Genomic DNA, 24,341 nt, shown 5'->3' with positions numbered 1-24,341 from the left:
TTTTCATACACAAAGAAATGTCTTGTGAATATAAATATCGTTAATTAAGCAGTCCAATAATGTGGTAAGCTTTTATCGTTATCCTAAGAATTTAACGCATAGCAAACTTTTCATTTAATTTTAGATATATTCATATTTCTGGGAGCGCAACAGAAACGATAACCGTTACACATGCATCTTATAATATAACCTAACAAAAATATTGGATACGGATATGTGGTGCCCATCTGCAGAATTTTGTGACACGTCCGCGTTGTGATGCCCATCGGCCAAATTCACTGGAACGTCCACGTTGCGGTGCCGATCAGTCGAATTTGCTGGCAGGTACGCTGATCTGGCTAGCTTGGAGTACTGTCTGGGTTCCATCCCGGACAGACTGAAAATCGAACCCGTCCGTGGCTTTATCTAATGAACACATTCAGAAGGCGCACAGTTTAAAATGTGGGATCTAAAACACGACCAATATCAACCACTTAGTAAGGTAGCATCGAAATACGATCAAGACCATATCCACCTGGGAAAAGCCCAACTAATCGATTGGTGAGGGCCGCGTCAGCCGTAGATTTCAACCCGACCAGCCAGAGGGCCGGAGTGAACCCGAGTTCTGGAAAGGATTAGCAGTGACTAGCTTTGCCGTATCATGTAAAGAACATCCTTGGAATACAAGAATATAACGCATTGAAAATGATCTGCAGGACATGATACACATAATAAAGGACTATCTGGGAGCAGAAGAACAATAATCCTTTACTCGGCACTTGCAAGCGGTTCAATGATGTTGGTTTCCCTAATTGAAAAATAATGTTTTGACATCTGCAAACAACACCAACATTTCAATGAGCACTTGATAATATTTCTAATATCAGCATTAATATAAGTAATATTTGTAATACGAGATCGAGTGTCCCACCCCATGACCTGTCACTACTGAAAAAATACTCTGATTACTCATTGATTACTGTGATTACCATGATTACTTTTTGATCATCAAGATTACTTGCAAGTGTAGAATTAGCTTGATTACATCTGATTCTTATATTCATTACATCTGATTGTCACTGATTGCCACAGATCATCATTGATTACTTCGGATTACTAATGACTACTTCAGATTATCAAGATTACTTGTGATTACCTGAATACTCAGAGAAATCGAAGGTAATCATTGATTACTTGTCACTAAAAAAACTATGGAAACCCCTTGAAATCAACTTCAAAAAGCAAAATAAATCTGACTTTTTTTACCGTGCTCCTCATAATAGTGGTTTCTGCTTTTAATAGTGTTGCGTGTACGTACACGTTGCATTACACGAACACTACCTGAGTTACTGGTTGAAAATAGTAAACAAAAATCAGCTGTTCCCGGCAAAATCAAATGGGCATATTTTCAACCAGTAGATTTGCATTAGTGTTCGTGACGCCGCGCTGCGAAACCACTATGCAGTTTGCTAGATTCGAGCAGCTGAGCTTTTAAACTTGAAAGCTCTTTAAATCCACCCCCACCACGTTCGGTTTGTTTACATTTTCCTTCGTGCGGTGGTCGACGTCGAGCCGGTCCGAAAGTAACGGAAACTGCTGCATGCCGTTGTTCTGTGCGAGGAAGATAGTTTGTGTGTTGTTTGTTTTTATTTTGTGGCGCTGTATAATTTTAAATTAATGAAATCCTTTTAAAGCCTTTGAATGGATCCACCTTCGGACCAGTTGGTCATTGCGTTGCACATCTTGGACGGTAAGATTTTCCTCATTTTTCCTTCAAGCAAGGAGACAGTCACGAAGAGAGCTTCCATTTCAGCCATCAACTTCCATCGTCCGAAAAACAGCAGTCGAATCGTCCTGAGCGCCTCGCTGGACCGGAACGTGCTGGAAACGGAAAGTCGTCAACCCGGCATTGCTTCTACCAGCTTCGACAGCAATCTGGTATGGGAAACCGATCGCCGGTCGGTCAAGCGGATGAAAACCGAAAACCTACCCATCAAGGTCGAGTGCTACGCGATCGATGGGGACCAGTCCGGGAAACGGTCCCAGATTGGTCACTTGGTCTTGCCCCTGAGATCGGTTCCGCTGCTTCCTTGGACCAAGGCAGATAGCGTGAAACCCCGTTGGTTCCGAGTGATTGGCCTGGCCTCGCCGGAATGGAAAAGCCAGAAACCTGAGGTGCAGCTGGCCGTTGTCATCACGGATAAAGAGTATCTGAATCCAGCTCGGCGGAAGGGAACCGGACCCGATGATCCGGACAAGGAATCCGATCGGAGTTTGGTGATTTTTACCAATCCGGAACCGTCCCGACTGGGATCTGGCGAGGGACTTCCGATTCGATTGCTGGAAGAACGGGGACTTCTTCAGGTGGGATCCCACGAGCAGGAATGTGACATCTTCCTGGTGAAGATTGTGCTGAAATATGCCAAAGCGCTGAGGAAGCTACTGCCGGAAGCAGGAAGTGATGTTGGTAGCTTTCAGGCGCGATACGATCTGCTAGGGGATAGCTATCCGTGCTCATTGGAGCGAAGACCGAATGGGACGTTTGCCATACAGGAGAAGATCGTGATCAACTTCAGGACGTCGCTTCATTCGTTGAAGAGGTATTTCCAGGAGGTGTTTCTCATCCGGTTGGAGGTGTTGTGCGGAGGAACCGTGATAGGTGAGTTTTACATATGTAGCTAATTTCTTTTCTTCCTGGCTTCGCCAGTGGAATAGAGTCTGCTTTTTTGTTTGTTATTTTATTTATCACTTCTAAATATGTAGGTAGTCATTAAGTAAGTACCTTCTTTACCAATGACCGTATTTACATTCGCATATTGAGTGACTGGCAAAGAAGGTTTTCTGTATATGCCCTAGAGGGCCTAGAAAGTCAAGCAAATTTCAATTACGAATGTATTCTGAATCGTATTAATACGGAGTGTTGAACTCGGACACTCTCAGTTTGGTTTTGCTGAATTGGAGCTCGTTAATTTCCTGTAGCTTGCGTTTCCAGCCCAGATTTATCTAGCCCACAACAACTATTCCTGAAGGAATCCTCGGAGAGATTCCTGGAGGAATCCTCGCGGAGATTCCTGGAGGAATCCTCGCGGAGATTCCTGGAGGAATCCTCGGATAGATTCCTGGAGGAATCCTCGGAGAGATTCCTGGAGGAATCCTCGGAGAGATTCCTGGAGGAATCCTCGGAGAGATTCCTGGAGGAATCCTCGGAGAGATTCCTGGAGGAATCCTCGGAGAGATTCCTGGAGGAATCCTCGGAGAGATTCCTGGAGGAATCCTCGGAGAGATTCCTGGAGGAATCCTCGGAGAGATTCCTGGAGGAATCCTCGGAGAGATTCCTGGAGGAATCCTCGGAGAGATTCCTGGAGGAATCCTCGGAGAGATTCCTGGAGGAATCCTCGGAGAGATTCCTGGAGGAATCCTCGGAGAGATTCCTGGAGGAATCCTCGGAGAGATTCCTGGAAGAATCCTCGGAGAGATTCCTGGAGGAATCCTCGGAGAGATTCCTGGAGGAATCCTCGGAGAGATTCCTGGAGGAATCCTCGGAGAGATTCCTGGAGGAATCCTCGGAGAGATTCCTGGAGGAATCCTCGGAGAGATTCCTGGAGGAATTCTCGGAGCGATTCCTGGAGGAATCCTCGGAGAGATTCCTGGAGGAATCCTCGGAGAGATTCCTGGATGGAATCCTCGGAGAGATTCCTGGATGGAATCCTCGGAGAGATTCCTGGAGGAATCCTCGGAGAGATTCCTGGATGGAATCCTCGGAGAGATTCCTGGAGGAATCCTCGGAGAGATTCCTGGAGGAATCCTCGGAGAGATTCCTGGAGGAATCCTCGGAGAGATTCCTGGATGGAATCCTCGGAGAGATTCCTGGATGGAATCCTCGGAGAGATTCCTGGATGGAATCCTCGGAGAGATTCCTGGATGAAATCCTCGGAGAGATTCCTGGATGGAATCCTCGGAGAGATTCCTGGATGGAATCCTCGGAGAGATTCCTGGATGGAATCCTCGGAGAGATTCCTGGATGGAATCCTCGGAGAGATTCCTGGATGGAATCCTCGGAGAGATTCCTGGATGGAATCCTCGGAGAGATTCCTGGATGGAATCCTCGGAGAGATTCCTGGATGGAATCCTCGGAGAGATTCCTGGATGGAATCCTCGGAGAGATTCCTGGATGGAATCCTCGGAGAGATTCCTGGATGGAATCCTCGGAGAGATTCCTGGATGGAATCCTCGGAGAGATTCCTGGATGGAATCCTCGGAGAGATTCCTGGATGGAATCCTCGGAGAGATTCCTGGATGGAATCCTCGGAGAGATTCCTGGATGGAATCCTCGGAGAGATTCCTGGATGGAATCCTCGGAGAGATTCCTGGATGGAATCCTCGGAGAGATTCCTGGATGGAATCCTCGGAGAGATTCCTGGATGGAATCCTCGGAGAGATTCCTGGATGGAATCCTCGGAGAGATTCCTGGATGGAATCCTCGGAGAGATTCCTGGATGGAATCCTCGGAGAGATTCCTGGATGGAATCCTCGGAGAGATTCCTGGATGGAATCCTCGGAGAGATTCCTGGATGGAATCCTCGGAGAGATTCCTGGAGCAATCCTCGGAAGGTTTTGAAATCGGACGCAATAGGTGAAAGAAGGATTCTGTTCACCATATGTGGATTAAGATTTTTAGAAAGATTAGCTACACATTGCAATTAATGCAAAGACTTTACTCTTTTATTTCATTCATAAAAAATACAAAGTAAACGCAACATTACAAACTCATCTGTTTTCTTCTAGGTCGCTGCTATTTCCGGTTTGGGGATCTGATTCAAGATGAACCGTTGTCAGATTTCCTCAATCGACAACGCGAGAATTCCACACAAGAGGTGGAAAAATTCTATCCCATCGAGTTCGCAGCTTCCAAATACGAAGAGAAACATGACGAAGATGAAGTTTCAGATCGGTCTTCAACGGTACTTCCGGCTATCAAATGTAAATTCAGTCTCAAATACCTTTCTTCAGATCGCAGCAAACCCGTACCGGAACCACCCGATCGGGAGACATTGAAACCTGTTTCGGAAAACGACCTCCCACTGGTGGAGATCCCCGAGATCCCTTCCGTTCCGTCGATAAATCTCAACCAAGTCCGTCAACTTCCGGTAGCACCCGCAGCAGCCCCACCGGAGAAAACCGACATCGAATCCATCCTTCAGTGCGAGGACCGCGATCTGCGGGACATTCCGCGTACCTTCAGCTACAATCTGCTGCTGCAAAGTGTGAAGTTCACTCACCGGCCCCCGCCTGGCCTCTGGCAACTGTCCCTGTACCATCCCCGGGCGGACACTCCCTTCACCAAGGTGACCATGGAGCTGGACTCAATCGAATCGGAAACGGTGGAATTCCCTCAGCTGCTGCTGCAGTTGTACTTCTCGTCGCTTCCGGATCGGGTTCTTACTACGATTACGGCCGAATGTTCCAAGCTGAGCGTGCACGGTCCTCACGGGCTGTTCGGCTTTGCCCGGCTGGACAACCAGAGTCTGGTGGTCGGAACCAAGGAGAAACAAGCCGGCGTGTTGATTCTGGAGAATCAAACCGGCGAAAGCGTCGGAATGGCTACGGTGTTCAGCTTTCTGGACGAGGTGGGGATCAATTTTAACAGTCGGATTCCGATGGGGGGACCGGAAGTTGTCGGGCCGGAGCAAGGAGGGAGGGGTCAGTTGGACGATCAGCTGTCGTACAAAATGCTGGAGGAGCTGCAGCAGTGGATGATGCAGCAGCGGGAGCAGTTCTTGGCCGAACTGAAGCAGAAGGAGGTGGCACATCTGACACGGCTGACCACAGACTGGAAGCGGAAGCAAGCAAAGGAAAAAGAGGTACGTGGTAATTTGGATGAAAGACGTCGCCTAAAACTTATAAGCACCCAGAGAAACTTGCGATGAAACTTCCCTGTGCAGAAACTCGCGGTGAAACTTCTAGAAGACGTTCTAGTAGAACTTCCAGAGGATTTCCCGGAAAAACTCCTCGAGGCATTCCTGCTGATAAAACCTTGAGGAATTTCCGGTGGAACTCCCTACAGAAATTCTCGGTGGAAGTCCTATAGAATTCCAGATAGATTTCCTGCTGGAACTCACGAAAGATTTGTGCTATGAAGATGGAGCTCCTACAGGTATTCACAGAGGAACTCCCAGAGGGCTTTCAGGTGGAGCTTCCAAAATAATACCCGGTTAAATTAACATGCAACTCATTGAAGAATTTCCAGTGGTATTCTTGAAGGAATTCCCGGTGATTCTCTTGGAGAAACCCCTAGTGGAACTCCCGGTAATAGCAATACCCTGTGAAATTTCTAGACTGAAATTCCTGATGAAATAGAAAAGTCCCGGTAGATCTCCTAGAGGAATTCCCGGCAATTCTGCCTAAATTTTAGGTGGAGCTTTTAAAGGAATTCCCAGAGGAACTCCGAGAGTTATTGTCCTTGACACTCTAGAGAATATTCCAGATGAAATGTCAGGGAAAATTCCGGTGAAACTATCAGAGGAATTTTCGGTAACTTCTGGGAGAACTCCCATTGAAACTTCTACAGGAATTCCCCGCGAAACTCCTGCGGTAACTCCCAGTGGAATTTGCTGTGGAACTCTTACAGGGAATCTTGGCATCTCCTGTGTGGGAATTCCCGATCGAACTGCTACAGAAATTTCCACAATACTTCCAGATGAATCTCCTGCGAAGATTCTAGATCATTTTTGGAGAAACTTATAGGTAGGCCACCTCTCGACGGAACTTCTGCGAGACTTGTGGTTCTTTGTGGAGCTCTGGCAATATTATCCGGTCGAGCCTATAGAAGAATAATCGGTAAAACTGCTAGGGAAATGATCTTCGGAACAGATAAAGCAACTCCTGGTGGAACTGCCAGAGCAATTTCCGGTCGAACTCCTAGCCTAGAGGATTCCCCGGAGAAGCATTTCCAGTGGAGTTCCCAAAGGAATTCTCGGCAGAACTCCTATCGGAATTCACAGTAGAGACTCCTACGAAACTTCTTCCTCATAGTCTCCAAGAGAAGCAATCGGTGGAGTTCTTAGAGAAATTCTCTTGGGAATCCTTAACAGAGGAATTCCTGGTGGATCTTCTAGAGAGTTGCTCGGTAGAACTTATTGACAAAATTTTCGATGCAACTACTAAATACATGAATTTGCGGTGGAACTCCTAGATGAATTCCTGTTACACTTCGAAAAGAATCCCCAGTGAAACTTTCAAAGGCAGTACTACGTTGGATCATCTTGGAAAATTAGCAGTGAAAGTCCTAGAGAATTTCTCCGTGGAATTCATAGAGAAATCATTTGAGGAGCATCCCTGAAAATTCTTGGAGGAATCACTGAAGGAACTTCAGAAGAAACCATATAAGGAAATCCTGTAGGAATCACAAGATGAACACCTGGAGGAATCCCTGATAGAGCTCCTAGAAAAATCACAAAAGAAATTCCATGTGGAATCGCTGGATAAACGTCATGAGGAAACCCTGAAGGAACACCTGGAAGGATTCCTGAAGGAATCCCTGAAGGAGTTCCTGAAATGTGTTTCTTGAGGAATCCCTGAAGGAGTTCGTGGTAAAATTTCTAAAACAATTACATGAGAAATCTTCTCAGCATTTCCAAGACAAATTTCTTTGAAAGTATTTTCGTAGGGAGTGAAGAAACATCTAGAGGAATACTTGAAAAAACTCCCGGGAGACACCTCTGACGGATTTTCAAAAGGAAGCTCTGAAGGAATGCACGAATTTATTTCTGAAGAACCTGCTTATGAACTTCAAGAAGAAATTCCTGGAAGAATCCCTGAAAGAGTTTCTATAGGAATTCCAGATGGCGTTTCCGGAGAAATCCCTCAAGGAGTCCTTGAAGGAGTTCCTTGAAAAATCTCTACAACAATTCCAGAAGATATTCCTCAAAGAATACCTGGGAAAATCTCTGAAGGTATTCATGGAGGAACCACACAAAACATCTAGAGAAATCCTTGAATGAACTTCCTGGATGAATCAATGAAGAAACTCCTGAATAAATCCTTTAAGGAATTCATGGAGGAATCTCTCGAGGAATTACCGAAGAAATCACCCAGGGAACTGTAGGAGAAATCCCTTAAAGATTTTCAGTAGGAATCCCTGAAGATATTTCTGGAGGAATCCCTGCACAAATTTCTGGAGGAATCCCTGAAGCCGTTCCTGAAGGAATCCCTAAAGAGTACATGCGTAGAAATTCAACAGTGGGACAAATTGACTTGACATGCTTTTCATTGAGTCTTCGAACAAAGTATGGTATTTTTTTATGTTATATGAAAATATACATATAAATAGAGCACCTGATGCAAAAAAAGTCAAAATCGTCAAAATGTAACATGGGACAACTATGCTTATAACGGCAGTACAGGAGTAATTTCTTCAGTAACTTCAGGAGAAATCTCTTAAAGAATTCCAGAAAAAAACTTTGAATGGTTCCCAGAAGAAATTGCAGAGAAAAATTCTGAAAACATCCTGGACAAATCCCTGAAATACTTCCTGATAAATCCTTGAAGAAACTTCTGAAGAAATCTGTATCTGGAGGGGTCACTCAAGAAATTCCAGAAAAAAAATCTCAAAAAACTCCAGGAGGAATTTCTGAGAGAGTTCTCTGAAAAATCCCTCAAGGAATTGTTGAAGGAATTTCAGAAGAAGTCGCTGAAGGAGCTTCTGCAGAAATCCACGAAAGAGTTTTAGGAAAAATCCCTGAAGTAGTTTCTGGAGATATCCTTGAAGGAATTTGACCGAAATTCCTGGAAGAATCTTTGAACGAGCTCCTATAGAAGGCGTTTCTGGAGGAATCCCTCAAGGAATCCTTGAAGGATTTCCTAGAAAAACCTCCAACAATTGCAGAAGAAATTCCTCAAAGAATACTTGGGAAAATCCCTAAAGATATTCATGGAGGCACCACACAAAACATATAGAGGAATTCTTGAATAAACTGCAAGGGTACCCCTGACGGATATTCAGGAGGGATTCCTGAAAAAAAATCTGATGAAAGATTTCAAGAACAAATTCCTGGAGAAATCCATGAAGAACTTCCTGGATGAATCAATGAAGAAACTCCTGAAGAAATCTTTTAAAGAATTCATGGAGGAATCCCTCGAAAAATTACCGAAGAAATCACTCAGGGAACTTCAGTAGAAATCCCTTAAAGAATTCCAGTAAGAATCTTTGGAGGGACAATTTTTTGGAGGAATTTCTGAAGCAGTTCCTGAAGGAATCCCTAAAGAGTTCATGTAGGTGTTCCTGAAGGAATTCCTGGATTTCCATGAAGAAGTTCGTGGAAAATTTCATGAATTAGTTTCTGGAGAAATCCCTAAAGCAATTCTTGGAAATACCTTGAAGGAATTGCAAGAAATGAAGGAGTTCCAGGAGGAATCTTCAAATGAATACCTAAAGAAATCGCTGCAGCAATTTCAGGAGAAATCTATGAAGAAATTCTAGAAGGAATACCTAAAGGAGTTCTTAGAAAAATCTCATCAGCAATTACAGGAGTAATTGCTCCAGTAACATCAGGAGAAATCTATCAAAGAATTCCAGAAAAAATCTTTGGAGGATTCCTGGATGAAATTCCTGAGAAAACCCCCGAAAATATCCTGAAGAAATTCCTGAAATACTTCCTGATGAATCCTTAAAGAAACTTCTGGAGAAATCTGTGAAAGATTATCTAGAGGGGTTTCTCAAAAAAAATCCAGAAAAAAAATCTCAAGGAACTCCAGGAGGAATTTCTGAAAAAAAATCTTTGAAAAATCAATCAAGGAATTTTTGGAGATATTCCAGAAGAAGTTCTTAAAGGAGTTTCTGCAGAAATCCACGTAAGAGTTTCTGGATAAATCTCTGAAGGAGTTTCTGGAGATATCTCTCCAACAATTCCAGAAAATCCTTCGAATAGTTCCAGGAAAAATCACTGAAATTCCTGAAACTGCCAGAAGAAATCCTTCAAGGAAATTTAAGAGAAATGCCTCTATCTAAGAGTTCCAGGAAAAATCAGAAATAATTCCTGGAGAAATTCCTGGGGGAAACGAAGATGAACTTCCTGGATCAACACCTTAAGGAATTCCTGGAGGAATTCAAGAAAAAAAAAACCCTGGAGGAATCTCTAAAAGATCTTTAAGACAAGAAACCTTGAATGAACTCCACGAGAAATCCCTGTCGGAACTACTAGACAAGTGTCTGAAAAAAATCTGAATGATTCCCTGAGAAACTTCGAAATGGAACTCGTTAATGAACCCCTGAAGAACCCCCGGAAGAACTTTCTGGATGAATCCCTCGAGGATTTTTTTTTTATTAATTCCTGATTTTTTTTTTTTGAAGTTTCTCGAGGAACCCTACTAGAAATTCCAGAGGGAATCCTGCAAATGAGCTTCAAGAGAACTTCCTTTAAGAATTCCAGGAGAAATCACTAAAAAAGTACTTGGAGAACTCTTAAGAAAGTCCTGCTGAAATCTCTCCAGCAATACCACGAAAAATCTCTAATGAAATTCCTAAAGGAATCGCTGAAGAATCTCTGAAAGAGTACCTGTAGAAATCTCTGAAGGTGTTGCTAAAGAAATCTCCGAAGGAGTTACTAAAAAATCTTTCAAACAATCACAGGAGAAATCTCTTAAAGCATTCAAGGAAAAATCTCTGAAGGATTTCAAGAATAAATTGAGTTACATAAACGAACTTGTGTCCGGGCAAATGTTCGTGGCTTTTGTCACGAAAAAAAACGATGTTTTCCGAAGTTCTCCAGTGAATTTAGAAGCAGGGTAACAACAATCCATCAGTTAGATTATTCCGTTCCGGTATGACTATGTAGCCAAACGTAACCCTTACGCTGATGGTGGGTACACAATTATCATCATCATTCATGTTGTATGAACAATACACCTAATACATCGGCAACCCACTAACCAAAGTGAACATGTGTCACTACAACGCCTTCTCTTAACGGACTTCCTCATACTGTGGATTCATCGGCTTACAGTGGGCAAGTGAATGTATCATCAATTCTTTCTTATCACCTCGAATACTTAAAGTTTCAAATGTTACATCCAGTGATAGCGAGGTCTGAGCCGTTTGTTTTCCATTAATATGCCTATCAATTTTTCAGGAACTGTCACAACGCTTGGAGCACGCATCCGCTCTGACGGCTGCCCTCGAGGAAACGAAAAAGAATCTCGCTATCCAAAGCGCAGAACGAGTCAACCAGGACAAATCGCTGGAGGACCTTCGCATTACACTCGAAAAATCTCATCAGCAACAACTGGCCGATATTCGGGAGAAAACATCTCGCCTGGAAGAGGAGCTCAATCATCGCACAAAACTGCAAAAACTACGCTGCCAGGAGCTGGAGGAACGCAACGATTCGCTGGTACGGGATAATGATGTTCTGAGAAGAGCTAACGAACAGTTGGAGCATCGGCTTTGCGAAACGAAGAAGGAACTCCAAGAATGCGTTTGTCAGCGCAACGAACTCGAACAACGACTGCAGGAGATGGAGAAATCGAAGCTATTCTACAAGCAGCAGTGGGCCAAAATGATTCGCGAGATGCACAAAATGAAGCTGGATGATGAAGAGAAGTTGGGTGATTTGATCAAAGGAAAGGACGAGAGTAAACCACGCAAGAAGAGTTCTTGGTGGGACGATGAGACTACAAAGGTTGGCACGTGCAGCGCCGCGAAGGAACAGCAAGAATTGGACACTGTTCATGGATTGCTGTTTGACGAACGGTGGAAGCATCAGCATTCGCAGCATCATCATCCCCATCAATGTTGTGCGAAAGAGTGGAATGCATGACGTGCGCTGGTCTGAACTGCCGAAATTGTATAAAGACTGTTATTTATTTTAGAAGTAATCTATTTGTGGAGTTTTTCAGAGTTTTTATTTTTCAAAAACTTCAATAAAAAACTTATATGTAAAATAACGTTTGAGCTGTTGAGTTCAGTCTCTTTTTTTAGTAATTCACCAATATCATACTAAAATTGGTCATGGCGTCTGTCATTGATCCAGTGCAACAGTACAATATGGACGATTCTATGTATGTGGCCGTAATCATTCTTTTGGCAATGGACTTATGTGGCAACTGTTTGTACAGAATCATATATGGCCTTCTAAATATATCTTTTAGCTATATTCCCAAATCCTCTCTGGAGCCACCATAGGTGTTACTTCGGGGATACAGTCAACACATACTCAAACTCATGTCGAATAGTCGATCTATCGGTTAGCTACCTGCTACCCCGCAGTCAGCAGCAGTTTCTGCAACATATTGGTAATTGCTGTCTCCGATTTTCAAATCTTATCAACTAATTTTGGGCTCGTCCATAAACCAAGCAGATGAAATTCTGCGGTCCCTAATCCTCTTTGGAGGCACCATACGGTATTCCTTCGGGGGAGATATATCTATAGCCAACACTTATTCATCTCAATTTAGTTGCTTACCCGTTAGCTACCTGCTGTTCCGCTAGTCATCCGCGCTGAAATTCCTGAAATATGTGGGTAATAGCCGTCGGCGCAATAGGCCATTTGCCGAATTTCAGCGTTCACATCTTCTCAGCTAAGTTTGGGTGCATTTATACACGACGAAGGCCAAAAAGAGACACTTTTAAACTCTGCTCCCTTCTCTTCTGTATCCAGTTATCGGAATCTACCACCCGCAAGAGTCGGGTTGCATGGAGTCATACGTCCTCTACGGTTGCAATCGATCCGCGTTTCACAACTTTTGGTTGCAACACAGCAGTAACTGCTTGAGGCCGAATAGTTCCACGTAGGTCCTCCGCTGACCTTCTGGAGCACTGATGTAGATAGTTTACTTCAGGACTTCATGAAGCAAGATGATCTTCACGATATTCACCGATCACCGGACCATACGTTTCTTCGTAGTCCAGTTCCGGTTTCTGCTAGAATCCTTTCGCGATTCTCTGAAGCTAGCCTTCTGATACTAAATGGCTCGCACCCAGTCCTTCTGGCTGCGTCACGATCCAGGGCCTTCTGGTAGGTTTCAGGAACACCTAGTTGGGAGGCAAATGCGACAGAGATCGTTTGGAAACGAGTGAAAAGGCAACTTACCACCCGATCACTTACACTTCCGTTCGTTCCACCTTGACGATTCGCTCTGGACACCGCTTATCTATGTTTTCGAAGGGCGCCGGGGGTAGAAGGTGTAGCTGAATTGCGTCCTTCCGGTTCGTCTAATTCATCAATAGCCTGCTTAGAGACCGCCCGCTTCCCCGGTGGATCTACATTCACTACAGGATCTGGCACCGGCTCATCTTCTTTCTCTCGCTCGTACAATGGATGAATTCCTGACCAAATCCGCGGAAGAACTCCTAAAGAAATTCTTGGAGATAATTATGAAATAATTCCTGGATGACTGTTTTCGAGAATTTCCTGGCACCTGTATGGATGGATCACTCTAAAATTATCTTGAAGAATTCCTCTAAAAATCCTTGAAGAAATTCAACAAAATCTTCAGGTAATCGAATCCTGGAAACATTCTAGGGTGCACCTCAGGAAAAGATGATGGAAAAATTTAAGAAATTTCTGGAGGAACTCTTGAATACATTTTTGAAAAGATCCAAAGAGGAATTTCTGAAGGAATCACTAGAGATATTCCTGGAGCAATCCCTGGAGGAATTCCCGTAGCAATCCCTGGAGGAATTCCCGATGGAATTACTGCAGACATTTCTTAAAAAGTATACTTGCAGGAATTTCAGGAAGACTCCCTGAAAAAAAATCCTCGATGAATTTCTGGAGCAATCCCTGGAGGAATCCCTCGAGCAATTATGGGAGGAACCCTTAAAGAAATTTGTGAAAAAATATCTCTTGAGGAATTCTTGGATAAATTTCTAGACAAACGTCTTCAGGAATCCCTGGAGGAACTCTTGGAGAAATCTCTGGAGTAGTTCCTGGAGGAATCCTTGGATAAATCACTGGAAGAAATCCTAGAGAAATTCCGGGAGTAATTGTTGTAGGAATTTGTGGAGGATTCCTGGACCAATTCCTGGAGGAATTCCTGAAGAAAATCCTAGGGTAATTACTGGAAGAATTCTTGGAGGAATTCCTGAACGAGCCGCCGCTGAAGAAATTCCTGGAAGAATGGAGAAACAATTCCTGAAACGATTTCTGAAGAAATTCGTAGAGAAATTCCGGAACTAATTGTTGTACGAATTCCTGGAGAAATTCCTGAAGGAATCTATGAAGCAATTTCTCGAGGAATCTCTGGACAAATTCCTGGAGAAATTCCTGAGGGAATTTCAGAAAGCATACCTGGACCAATTCCTGTAGAAAACTCTGGAAGAAATTCTGAAGGAATCCATGGATGTATTCCTAGAAAAATCCTACGAGAAATTTTGGAAGGAAATTCTGGAGAAGTTTAATCGTGGCATGGTGCCGGAGAAGGCTTTGTGACCGAAATGAAAGAACTTACACGAAGAACGTTGCGTTTCAGAATGAATCATGTATTTCTGGTGCTTGAATGTTTTATAACTAGTTTACAAAAAGGGTAGGTATAACTAAAACACAGAGCCAGCGTGATGCGTCGGTCGTCAGGGTTAAACGCTACCAATGTGTCGCGCAGCTGTTGAGTTGCGCTTGCATCAGCATTAAGAAAATGGTCAGGGTTGCGTCGAGGGTGTTTTGCTTTAATGGTCTTTTATGACAACAATAAAAGGAAAGCAGAAAAGAACTGCAACGTTTGGAGGTCGTCGCTCAATTATGCAAATAAAGAGAAAGTTGTGGAAAGTTCTGGAATGTGACTATGTGATGTGATAGGGTTTAGTTTTATGCTGTGAGGTTGAATATGAATGCTACACCTCCCCCCTGAAGGAAGAGTGGTGTAACCAGTCTTGAAAAAGTTTATGTCTCTCTGGCTTTATGTTTCACAAATAATTTAAATGCAAATAATATAAAATTTAACCTTCACCATTACGTTACATTTTACACTTAGCCTAGAAATGAATTAAATTTTAATTACTCTGTTCTTATGAACTGTATGCTGAATATTCGTTGCTTCATCCAGTATTGTTATATTTGGATGTGCTATATTGATTACTTTATAGGGTCCTTTATATACTTTGTCAAGTTTATTTCTATTTGGATTTTCTAGCATTACGAGATCATTTATTTCAATGTTTATTGGTTTTGCTGTGACTTGTTGTTTTGTATTTCGATTATTCTTAACCTTGTCAATGATATTTTGAGTTCTAATTGCAGTTGCTTGTAATTTATATTTTAATTCTGCATAATATTGATCATAGTTATAAATTGGTTCTATACGTGTTGGATTCTTTAAGTTATTGGGTAACGTTGCCATTTTTCCAAAAACGAGTTCATATGGTGTATAAGGGATATCTGTGCATGGTGTGGTATTATAACAAAAAGCATAGTAAGGAATCCATTCATCCCAGTCGGTCTGAGATTCATTAACGAACTGTCTCAAATATTCATTTAAACAGCGATGATTCCGTTCTAAATTTCCGATAGTTTGGGGATGGTATGGAGTTGAAAAGATATGTGTATATTGCAACATTTCAGAGATTTTATTGAATATTTCATTTTTGTACTCGGTTCCTTGATCTGTTCGTATGATCGAAGGTGTTCCGTATATCAAAAGGCAATTTTCAATAAATGCTTTAGCAATTGTGGATGCTTGCTTATCTTTGATTGGTTTTACTATGACGTATTTAGACAAATCACATTGAATTGTCAAGGCGTATCTATTATCTGAATTAGACTTTGGAAAAGGTCCAATGGTATCCATGGCTATTGATTCGAATGATTTTAGCGGAGTAGGCGTATGCATGAAATTTTCGTTAGTTCTAATTGTGTGCTTGTGTTGTTTACATGTTATGCATTGATTAACATAATTTGTAATAGTGGCTTTCATATTAGGCCATTTGTAAATTGTTTTCAGTTTACGATATAGTCTGTTTATGCCGACATGTCCGCCAAATGCAGATTCATGGTTTTCAGCAATAACTTTTGTTATAATATTTGTATCTTGTATGTCTTGCTGCGGGATATACAGCAGTATTTGTAGTTTTTGAAAGCGTTTCATTGGCTTGATTTTTGAATTCGTGTACACTAATAACTTCGAATATTGTACTAGATAGCGCTAGAGCTATTTTTTCAACATTCAATTCTTTTGCCCATTTCTCTATTTGTTCGAACATGTTTGTTAGATTGGGTACTTGAGTACTTGACTCTCGTGTCAAGACCTTTTTTAAATTTTTGTTCAATATTTTGTATATATACGATTTATTTTTATAGCGCTCTATACAGGGTGACTGGTAATTCGTGTTACACCCGAAAGGAGGTGAAAGTAGACCATATTTGCAGCAAAAAATTGTTCTACAGGTAGGTCCGGAAATCACTGCTAAGTGAGTTATTCAAAAATTAGTGTTATTAATCTACCCCATCTTTAAACATCTCTAACTCAGAAACTATGAACCGTATAATCAATCTTAGCGCATGGATAGAAAGCCTAAAGCTTTGTCTTTTAATGCTCTTTGGACAGGTAATTGATAAAAAGTCATTTAAGTGCATAAATTTTTACTTTTTTTAAAAGTGCCTAAAAATGTACCCCCTTTTCACCTTTTTTGATAGTTTACTCGTGAAAAACGTGATAAATGTGAAAAATGTTCTTCTACAAAACATTCATTTTTTGATACGCTACCAAACTGTCCTTTGGTGCAACATTGTATCTTTCATAGTTTTGTCACAATCTTGAATTCAAAATTTTGTGAAATAAATCAATGTTTTTATTGCAATACTGTCTGGCAACCCTACACGTTTGCTTGCTGTTGGTCGTCGTGCGCATGGCAACGAAGTCCAGCGTCGCGGCGGCGGTCATCGTTTGACAGAGCCAACAGTGAACGGCAAATTGCGCGCTATGTTTATGAATCAATCTCAAGGCATCCTTTTCTTTGGGTGAAGATTCAATTCGCCTAGATGCCATACACCCAAACCCACTCACTGGTGGAATTTAGCGAGATCATACCGCTGGGTGGCACCGTTTTAAGGGATATTCAAACCTACGGGCCGAGACTGGGTCCGGGCCGGGGCCGCGGCCGAGACTCGATAGGGCTTTTGTCGCTTCGTTCTCACTGCACACAATGCTCACCGGGCTATAGCGCCTGCGCACCAGCAATTTATGTTGCGCGAACGCACGCACAGTATGAAGCGGTTGTCATTTATTTTAGTTTTTGTTTCTGCGCACTTTCTCCAGTGTGTTTGATGTACATTCATCCAGAACTTTCTTTTGTAATGTCTACAGGAATCTGGGATTCCTCCAGCTTTTTTTATGATTTCCCTTGGAATGCTCTCTGGGACTCTCCCGTAGTTCTTTCTGGAAAACCTCTAATGAGATTCTTCTAGGAGTCCTTCCTGGTATTTCTCCAGCTACTCCGTCTGGTTTTTTGTCTTTGAGTTCTACTAAAATTTCTTCTGGGATACTTTCAAGAACTGGTTTAGAATTTTTCTCCAGAAATTCCTCCAGGAGTAGCTTCCCACAGTTTATTTATTTTCAGTTCAACGGGAAGCCCTCCTGAAGTTCCTGAGAGTGAGTCCAGGAGCTCCCCAGGCATTCCTCCAGGGAACCCCCAAAAATACCAAGGGAATTTTTTGAGAATTAGCTCAAGAATTCCTCCAGCATTTATCGTAGAATCACCCTAGGATTTTACTGGGAATTTCTCCATTATAACTCTGGAAATTAATGCAGCAGTTCTCCAGCAATAATGCAAGCTTCTCTTCAGGATTTTTCCCGAGAATTACTGAAGGACTCAAGGGATTTCTCCAGAAATTCCTGTATTAATACCATCAGGACTTCCTCAAGGGATTTCTCCAAAAAATCCTCCACGATGTCAACTAAAAATTCTTCCAGTAGTTCTTCCAGGAATAATTCCAGAAATTCATCTCGAATTTCCTACAGGAATTTCTCTTCAGGAATTGTAGAAGTGATTTCATCAGGAATTCTTCCATAAGACAATTTTTCAATAAATTGCTCTAAAACTTTCTCTAAGAATTCCTGCAAGGAATCATCTAGGAATTCCTCTGACGATTCCTCTAGAATTTTTTCCACGGTGTCCCCCAAGAATTCTTCCAGTTATTCCTCCATGAGTTCCTGCAGGAATTTATCCCGAAATTCTACCAGGAAATCCTGCAGGGATTCCTCTAGGAATCCCACCATAAATTCCTTCTGTAATTGCTGCAGGAGATTCTCTAGAGGTTCCTCCAAGGAATTCCTTCCAGAATTTCTCCCAGGAAATCATCAGGAAATTCATCCCAGGAAATCATCAAGAAATTCCTCTAGAAATTCCTTCAGTAATTCCTCCAGAAATTCCCTTATTAATTCCTCACAGAATACCTCTAGGAATTTCTACAGGGATTTCTTCAAAAAGTTCTCCAGAAAGTACTCCAGGCATTTCTCCAAGAATTACTTCATGAATTTCTCCATAAATTATTCCCGGAATTCCTCCAGAAATTACTTCAGGTACTACTCCAGGAGTTCCTCCAAGAATTCCACCGGAAATTCCTCAAGGAATACCTCCAGAAATTCCATCAGGTATTTTTCCAGGAAGTCTTCTTGGAAATACTCCAGGCATAACTCCAAGAATTTCTCCGTGAGTTACTCCAGGTATTCCTACAGGATTCTTACAGATGTTTATCCAGGAACTACTGCAAGATGTCCTCCAAATTTTTTCCAGGAATTCCTCCAGTGATTCCTTCATAAATTTCTCCATTAAATGCTCCAGAAAATTCTTCAGAGATTCCTACAGAATTCCTTGCTGTATTTCCTCCAGGAAATCGTCCAGAAATTTCGCCAGTGATTCGTTCAATAAATCTTCTATGGATTCCTCCAGGAGTTCGTACAGAATATCCTCCAGAAATTCCTCCAGACATTCCTCCAGAAAACACTCCAGGAATTCCTCTAAGAATATCGCCAGTGATTTCTTTCGTCCAGAAATTTCGCCAGTGATTCCTTTAATAAATCTTCTAGGGATTCCACCAGGAATTCCTACAGAATATCCACCAGAAATTCCTCCAGGCATTCCGCCAGAAATTCCTACTGAAAATACTCCAGGAATTCCTCCAGGAATTTCACCAGGAATTACTCCAGGAATTCATCCACGAACTTTTCCAGAAAATCCTCCAGCAATTCCTCCGAAAATTCCTCCAAGAATTCTTTCAGGAATTTTTCCATAAAGTCTTCCAGGATATACTCCATGAATTACTCCAAGAATTGCTTCAGGAATAATTCTAGGAATTCCTCCACGAATTGCTTCAGAAATGTCTTCAGGGATTTCTACGGGAATTCTACCAGGAACTACTTCAGCCTGTCCTCAAAAAAAAATCTCCAGGAATTCTACAAGGAAATACTTACGGGATTCCGCCAAGAAATACTCCAGGAACTACTCCAGGAAAGCCGTCAAGAATTCCTCCCGGAAACAATCCAAGAATTCCCATAATTTCTCTTTGAATTACTCCAGGAATTCGTCAAAAAATTGCTTCTGAAATTTTTCCAGAAATTCCTCCCAGAATTCCTTTAAAAATACCTCAAGGAAATGCTTCAAGAATTTCTTCAGAAAATCCTTAAAGAACTCCTCCAGAAGTGCCTCCAGCAAATCTTTTAGGAATTCCTTCACGATTTTTTCAGGAACTTCTCCAGATATTGCTTAGGAATATCTCCAGGTATTCATCTTGAAGAACTATTCCAGAACGTACTCCAGGATTTCCTCAAGAAATGTCTCTAGAACTTCCTTCAAGAATTCCTTCGGTTAACTTTCCAGGAATTCCTCCCGGAATTATCTCAGGTACAGTATTCCTTAAACAGTTACTACAGGGATTCCAGGAATAGCTCCAGAAACTCCGTTAGAATTTACTCCAAGAATTCCTCCAGGAATCACTCCAGTAATTCCTCAAGGTAGGATGTCATCCAGGAATTTCTGTAGGAATTCTTGGAAAAAAAATTGGAACGGATTCTTGATTGAAATCTTGAAAGAATTCTTGGGGGAGTTCCCGTAGCAGTTTCTGGAATAATTTCTTGGGGATTTTCAGGGAGAATTCTGGAGTGATTTTTGGGGAAGATCCTGTAGGAATTTCTGGAGGATTTCCTGGGAGAAATCCTAGAAAAGTTTATTTAGGAATTCCTCCCAGACTTCCGCCAAGAATTGCTTCAAGAATCCCTCTATGAATTTCTCCAAAAATCTCTCGAACAGTTCTTTCTGGGATTTTGGAAGAAATTTATTCAGGAATTACTTTACAAAGTCCTCCAGGAATTATTTTACAAACTCCTCCAGGAGAATTCCTTCTCAAATTCCTCCAGTAATTCCTTCAAAAATTCCTCCAAGAATTTCTCCATGAATTCCACCAGGAAACCCTCCAAAAATAACTTGTGAGATAGCTCCAGGGATTCCTCCTTAAATTCCTCCAGGTATTCCTCCAGTCACTCTTTCAAAAACTCCATCAAGGCTTACTACATGCATTTCTCTAGGGATTCCTAATGAAATTTCTCCAAGAAAATCCCCTAGGAATTCTTCCAAGACTCCCTCCAGGTATTTCTTCAAAAAATCCTCCAGGGATTATTTTGAGAGTTCCTCCAAGGATTCCACCAGGGAGTCTTCCAGGGAGTAATTCCTCAAAGAAACTCCGAAGGAACTCCTGGGAGGAATTCTTAGATAAATTTCCGGATTACATCCTACCTAGAGGAATTACTGGAGTGATTCGTGGAGGAATTCTTGGAGTAAGTTCTAACGGAGTTTCTGAAGCTTTTCCTGAAAAAAATATGAAGCGCTTCCCAGAGGAATCCCTGGAGTAGCTCTTTAAAGAATCCTTGTACCTGAGATAATTCCTGGAGGAATTCCTTGACGATTAACCGAAGGAATTCTTGGAGGAAATTCTAGAGACATTTCTTGAGGAAATCCTGGAGTAATTCCTAGAGTAGTTTCTGGAATAGTTTTTGGAGAAAGCCTTGAAGTAATTCATGGAGAATTTCTTAGAGTGTTTCTGAGAGGAATTTCTGGAGGCCTTCCTGGAAAAATTCTTGAGGAATTTCTTAAATAAAACCTTGAGAAATTTCGGGAAGAATTTCAGGACGAATTCCTGGAGATATTCGTAAGCAATATCTGGAAGAATTCCTGAAATAATTCGTGAAGGAATTTCTAAAAGATTGGAGCCACTTCTGAAGCAGCTCTTTAAAGAATTTCTGAATAAATTTTTCAAGCATTTCCTTGAGGCATTTCTAAAAGGAATTCTGGGAGGAATTCTGGAAAAATTCCGGAAGGTTTTTTTTGATGAATTCCTGGAGTAATTCAAAGAGAAATAATGGGAATTCTTGGATTGCTTTCAGGAGGAATTCTTGACGGCTTTCCTGGATAAATATCGGAAACAATTCGTGCAGGAATACCTGGAGCTGGAGTTGATCCTAGAAGAATTCCTGGAGTCATTCTAAGAGGAATCTCGTAAGAATTTCCTTGTAGTAATTCCTGGAGGATTTTTTTTTAGGATATTCTGAAGTAGTTTCTGGAAAAATTCCCGTAGGAATCCCTGAAGTCATTCCTGGAGCAATTCCTGGAGGATTTTCTAGAGTTATTCCTGAAGCAATTCTTGGAGTAATTAATGGAGTATTTCCTGGAATACTTTATGGAAGAATTCCTGAAGGAATTCTTGGAGGAATTTTTGGAGGAATTTCTGGAGAAGTTCGTGGATGAATTCCTGGAGTAGTTCCTGGTGGAATTCCTGGAGGAATTCGTGGAGTGTTTTCTGGAGAAATTCCTGAAGGAATGCCTGGATGAATTTCTGGTGGATATTCTGTAGGAATTCCTAGAAGATTTATTAAAGGAATCACTGGCGAAATTCTTAGAGGAACTCCTGGAGTGTTTTCTGGAGGAGTGCCTGGATGAATTTCTGGTGGATATTCTGTGGGAATTCCTGGAGGAATCCCTAGAAGATTTATTGAACGAATCACTGGCGAAGTTCTTAGAGGAATTGCTGGGGGAATTCCTGGAGGAATTTCTAGACGGTTTCCTGGGAGAAATTCAGGAAGGAATTCTGGAGAAATCTCTAAAGAATTTTCTGGAGCATTTACGTCCAGTTATTCCTCCATGAGTTCCTGCAGGAATTCATCCCAAAATTCTACCAGGAAATCCTGCAGGGATTCTTCCAGGAATTCCTCCAGAAAATCCTCATGGGATTCCTTCAGGAATTCCTTCAATGAATTCTCCCGTGAATCATCCAAAGATGCCTCCAGGAATTCCTTCAAGGGTTCATTCAGGAATTCTTCCTGGGATTCCACCATAAATTCCTCCTGTTATTGCTGCAGGAGATTCTCTAGAGATTCCTCCAAGGATTCCTCTAGAATTCCTTCCAGAATTTCTCCCAGGAAATCATCAAGAAATCCCTCCAGGAATTCCATCAGTAATTCCCCACAGAATTCCTCTAGGAATTTCTACAGGGATTTCTTAAAAAAATTCTCCAGAAAGTACTCCATGCATTTCTCCAAGAACTACTTCATGAATTTCCCCATAAATTGTTCTAGGAATTCCTCCAGAAATTACTTCAGGTACTACTCCAGGAGTTCCTCCAGGAATTTCTCCGGAAATTCCTAAAGGAATACCTCAAGAGATTCCATCAGTTATTTTTCCAGGAAGTCTTCTTGGAAATACTGTAGGCATAACTCCAAGAATTTCTCCAGGAATTACTCCAGATATTCCTACAGGATTCCTACAGGTGTTTATCCAGGAACTACTGCAAGATGTCCTCCAAATTTTTCCCAGGAATTCCTCCAGTGATTCCTTCATAAATTTCTCCATTAAATGCTCCAGAAAATTCTTTAGAGATTCCTCTAGAATTTCTTCCTGAACTTCCTCCAGGAAATCGTCCAGAAATTCCTCCAGGAATTCCCCCAGCAACTCCTCTTAGAATTTCGCCAGTGATTCGTTCAATAAATCTTCTAGGGATTTCTGCAGGAATTCCTACAGAATATCCACCACAAATTCATCCAGGAATTCCTCCAGAAAACACTCCAGGAAATCCTCCAAGAATTTCGCCAGTGATTATTTTAATAAATCTCTCTAGGAATTCCTCCAGAAAGAGTTTCTCCTGGAAACAATCCAAGAATTCCCATAATTTCTCTTTGAATTACTCCAGGAATTCGTCAAAAAAAACCTTCCGGAATTTTTCCAGAATTCCTCTTAGAAATTCTTTAAAGAGCTGCTTCAGAAGTGGCTCTAATCTTTTAGGAATTTCTTCACGAATTATTTCAGGAATTCCTCCAGATATTGCTTACGAATATCTCCAAGAATTCGTCCTGAAATTCTTCCCGAAATTTCTCAAGGTTTTATTTAAGAAATTCCTCAAGAATTTTTCCAGGAAGGCCTCCAGAAATTCCTCTCAGAAACACTCTAAGAATTTCTCCATGAATTACTTCAAGGCTTTCTCCAAAAACTATTCCAGAACCTACTCTAGGAATTACTCCAGGATTTCCTCAAGAAATGTCTTTAGAATTTCCTCCAAGAATTCCTTCGGTTTATCTTCCAGGAATACCTCCCGGAATTATCTCAGGTACAGGAATTCTTTAAAGAGCTACTCTAGGGATTCCTCTTAGAAGCGCATCATATTTTTTTCAGGAATAGCTTCAGAAACTCCATTAGAACTTACTCCAAGAATTCCTCCAGAAATCACTCCAGTTATTCCTCTAGGTAGGATGTCATTCGGAAATTTATCTAAGAATTCCTCCCAGGAGTTCCTTCGGAGTTTCTTTGAGGAATTACTCCCTGGAAGAATCCCTGGTGGAATCCTTGGAGGAACTTTTAAAATAATCCCTGGAGGAATTTTTGAAGAAATACCTGGAGGGAGTCTTGGAAGAATTCCTGGGGGATTTCCTTCGAGAAATTTCATTAGGAATCCCTAGAGAAATACCTGTAGTAAGCCTTGAAGGAGTTTTTGAAAGAGTCACTGGAGGAATACCTGGAGGAGTTTGTAAAGTAATTCCTGAATAAATTTCTTCAAAAGTCCCAGGAAGAACTGTTCGAGGGAGTTTTGGAGAAATTCATAGAGGGATTCTTGAAGCAATTCTTGGCGGAAGTCTGGGAGGAATTCCTAAATAAACTTTTCTAGGATTTCTCCCAGGAAATCCTCCAGAAATTCCTACAGGATCTTCCCCAAAAATCACTCCAGAATTCTCCCTGAAAATCCTCCAGAAATTATTCCAGAAACTGCTACGGGAACTCCCCCAAGTATTCTTTCAAGATTTCAATCAAGAATCCGTTCAAATTTTTTTCCAAGAATTCCTACAGAAATTCCTGGATAACATCCTACCTTGAGGAATTACTGGAGTGATTCCTGGAG

The 24,341-nt window shown here is 41.7% G+C and overlaps 1 protein-coding gene and 1 long non-coding RNA gene across 2 annotated transcripts in view; both read left to right on the top strand.

Moving 5' to 3' along the window:
• The window catches only part of LOC134291450 (uncharacterized), a 383,602-nt gene that overhangs the window by 2,055 nt on the left and 357,206 nt on the right, over positions 1-24,341 (top strand). The window lies entirely within an intron of this gene.
• Positions 1,523-13,338, top strand: LOC109425582 (centrosomal protein of 120 kDa). Its single transcript, XM_062857039.1, has 4 exons — positions 1,523-1,729; positions 1,793-2,638; positions 4,765-5,840; positions 11,100-13,338. Exons 1-4 carry the CDS (start codon positions 1,681-1,683, stop codon positions 11,790-11,792), a joined length of 2,664 nt encoding a protein of 887 aa, XP_062713023.1. The 5' UTR covers positions 1,523-1,680; the 3' UTR covers positions 11,793-13,338.

This window comes from Aedes albopictus, chromosome 3 (assembly GCF_035046485.1).
Source record: "Aedes albopictus strain Foshan chromosome 3, AalbF5, whole genome shotgun sequence".
Lineage (NCBI taxonomy): Eukaryota > Metazoa > Arthropoda > Insecta > Diptera > Culicidae > Aedes > Aedes albopictus.
This window is presented reverse-complemented; position numbering and strand designations above follow the sequence as displayed.

Bases quoted from the DNA above. Each gene is read 5' to 3' on its own strand.
- LOC109425582 (XM_062857039.1), top strand. From the start codon at position 1,681: ATGGATCCACCTTCGGACCAGTTGGTCATTGCGTTGCACATCTTGGAC. The intron at 1,730-1,792 runs GTAAGATTTTCC...CTTCCATTTCAG, and splicing joins TGCGTTGCACATCTTGGACG to CCATCAACTTCCATCGTCCG. The intron at 2,639-4,764 runs GTGAGTTTTACA...GTTTTCTTCTAG, and splicing joins GTGCGGAGGAACCGTGATAG to GTCGCTGCTATTTCCGGTTT.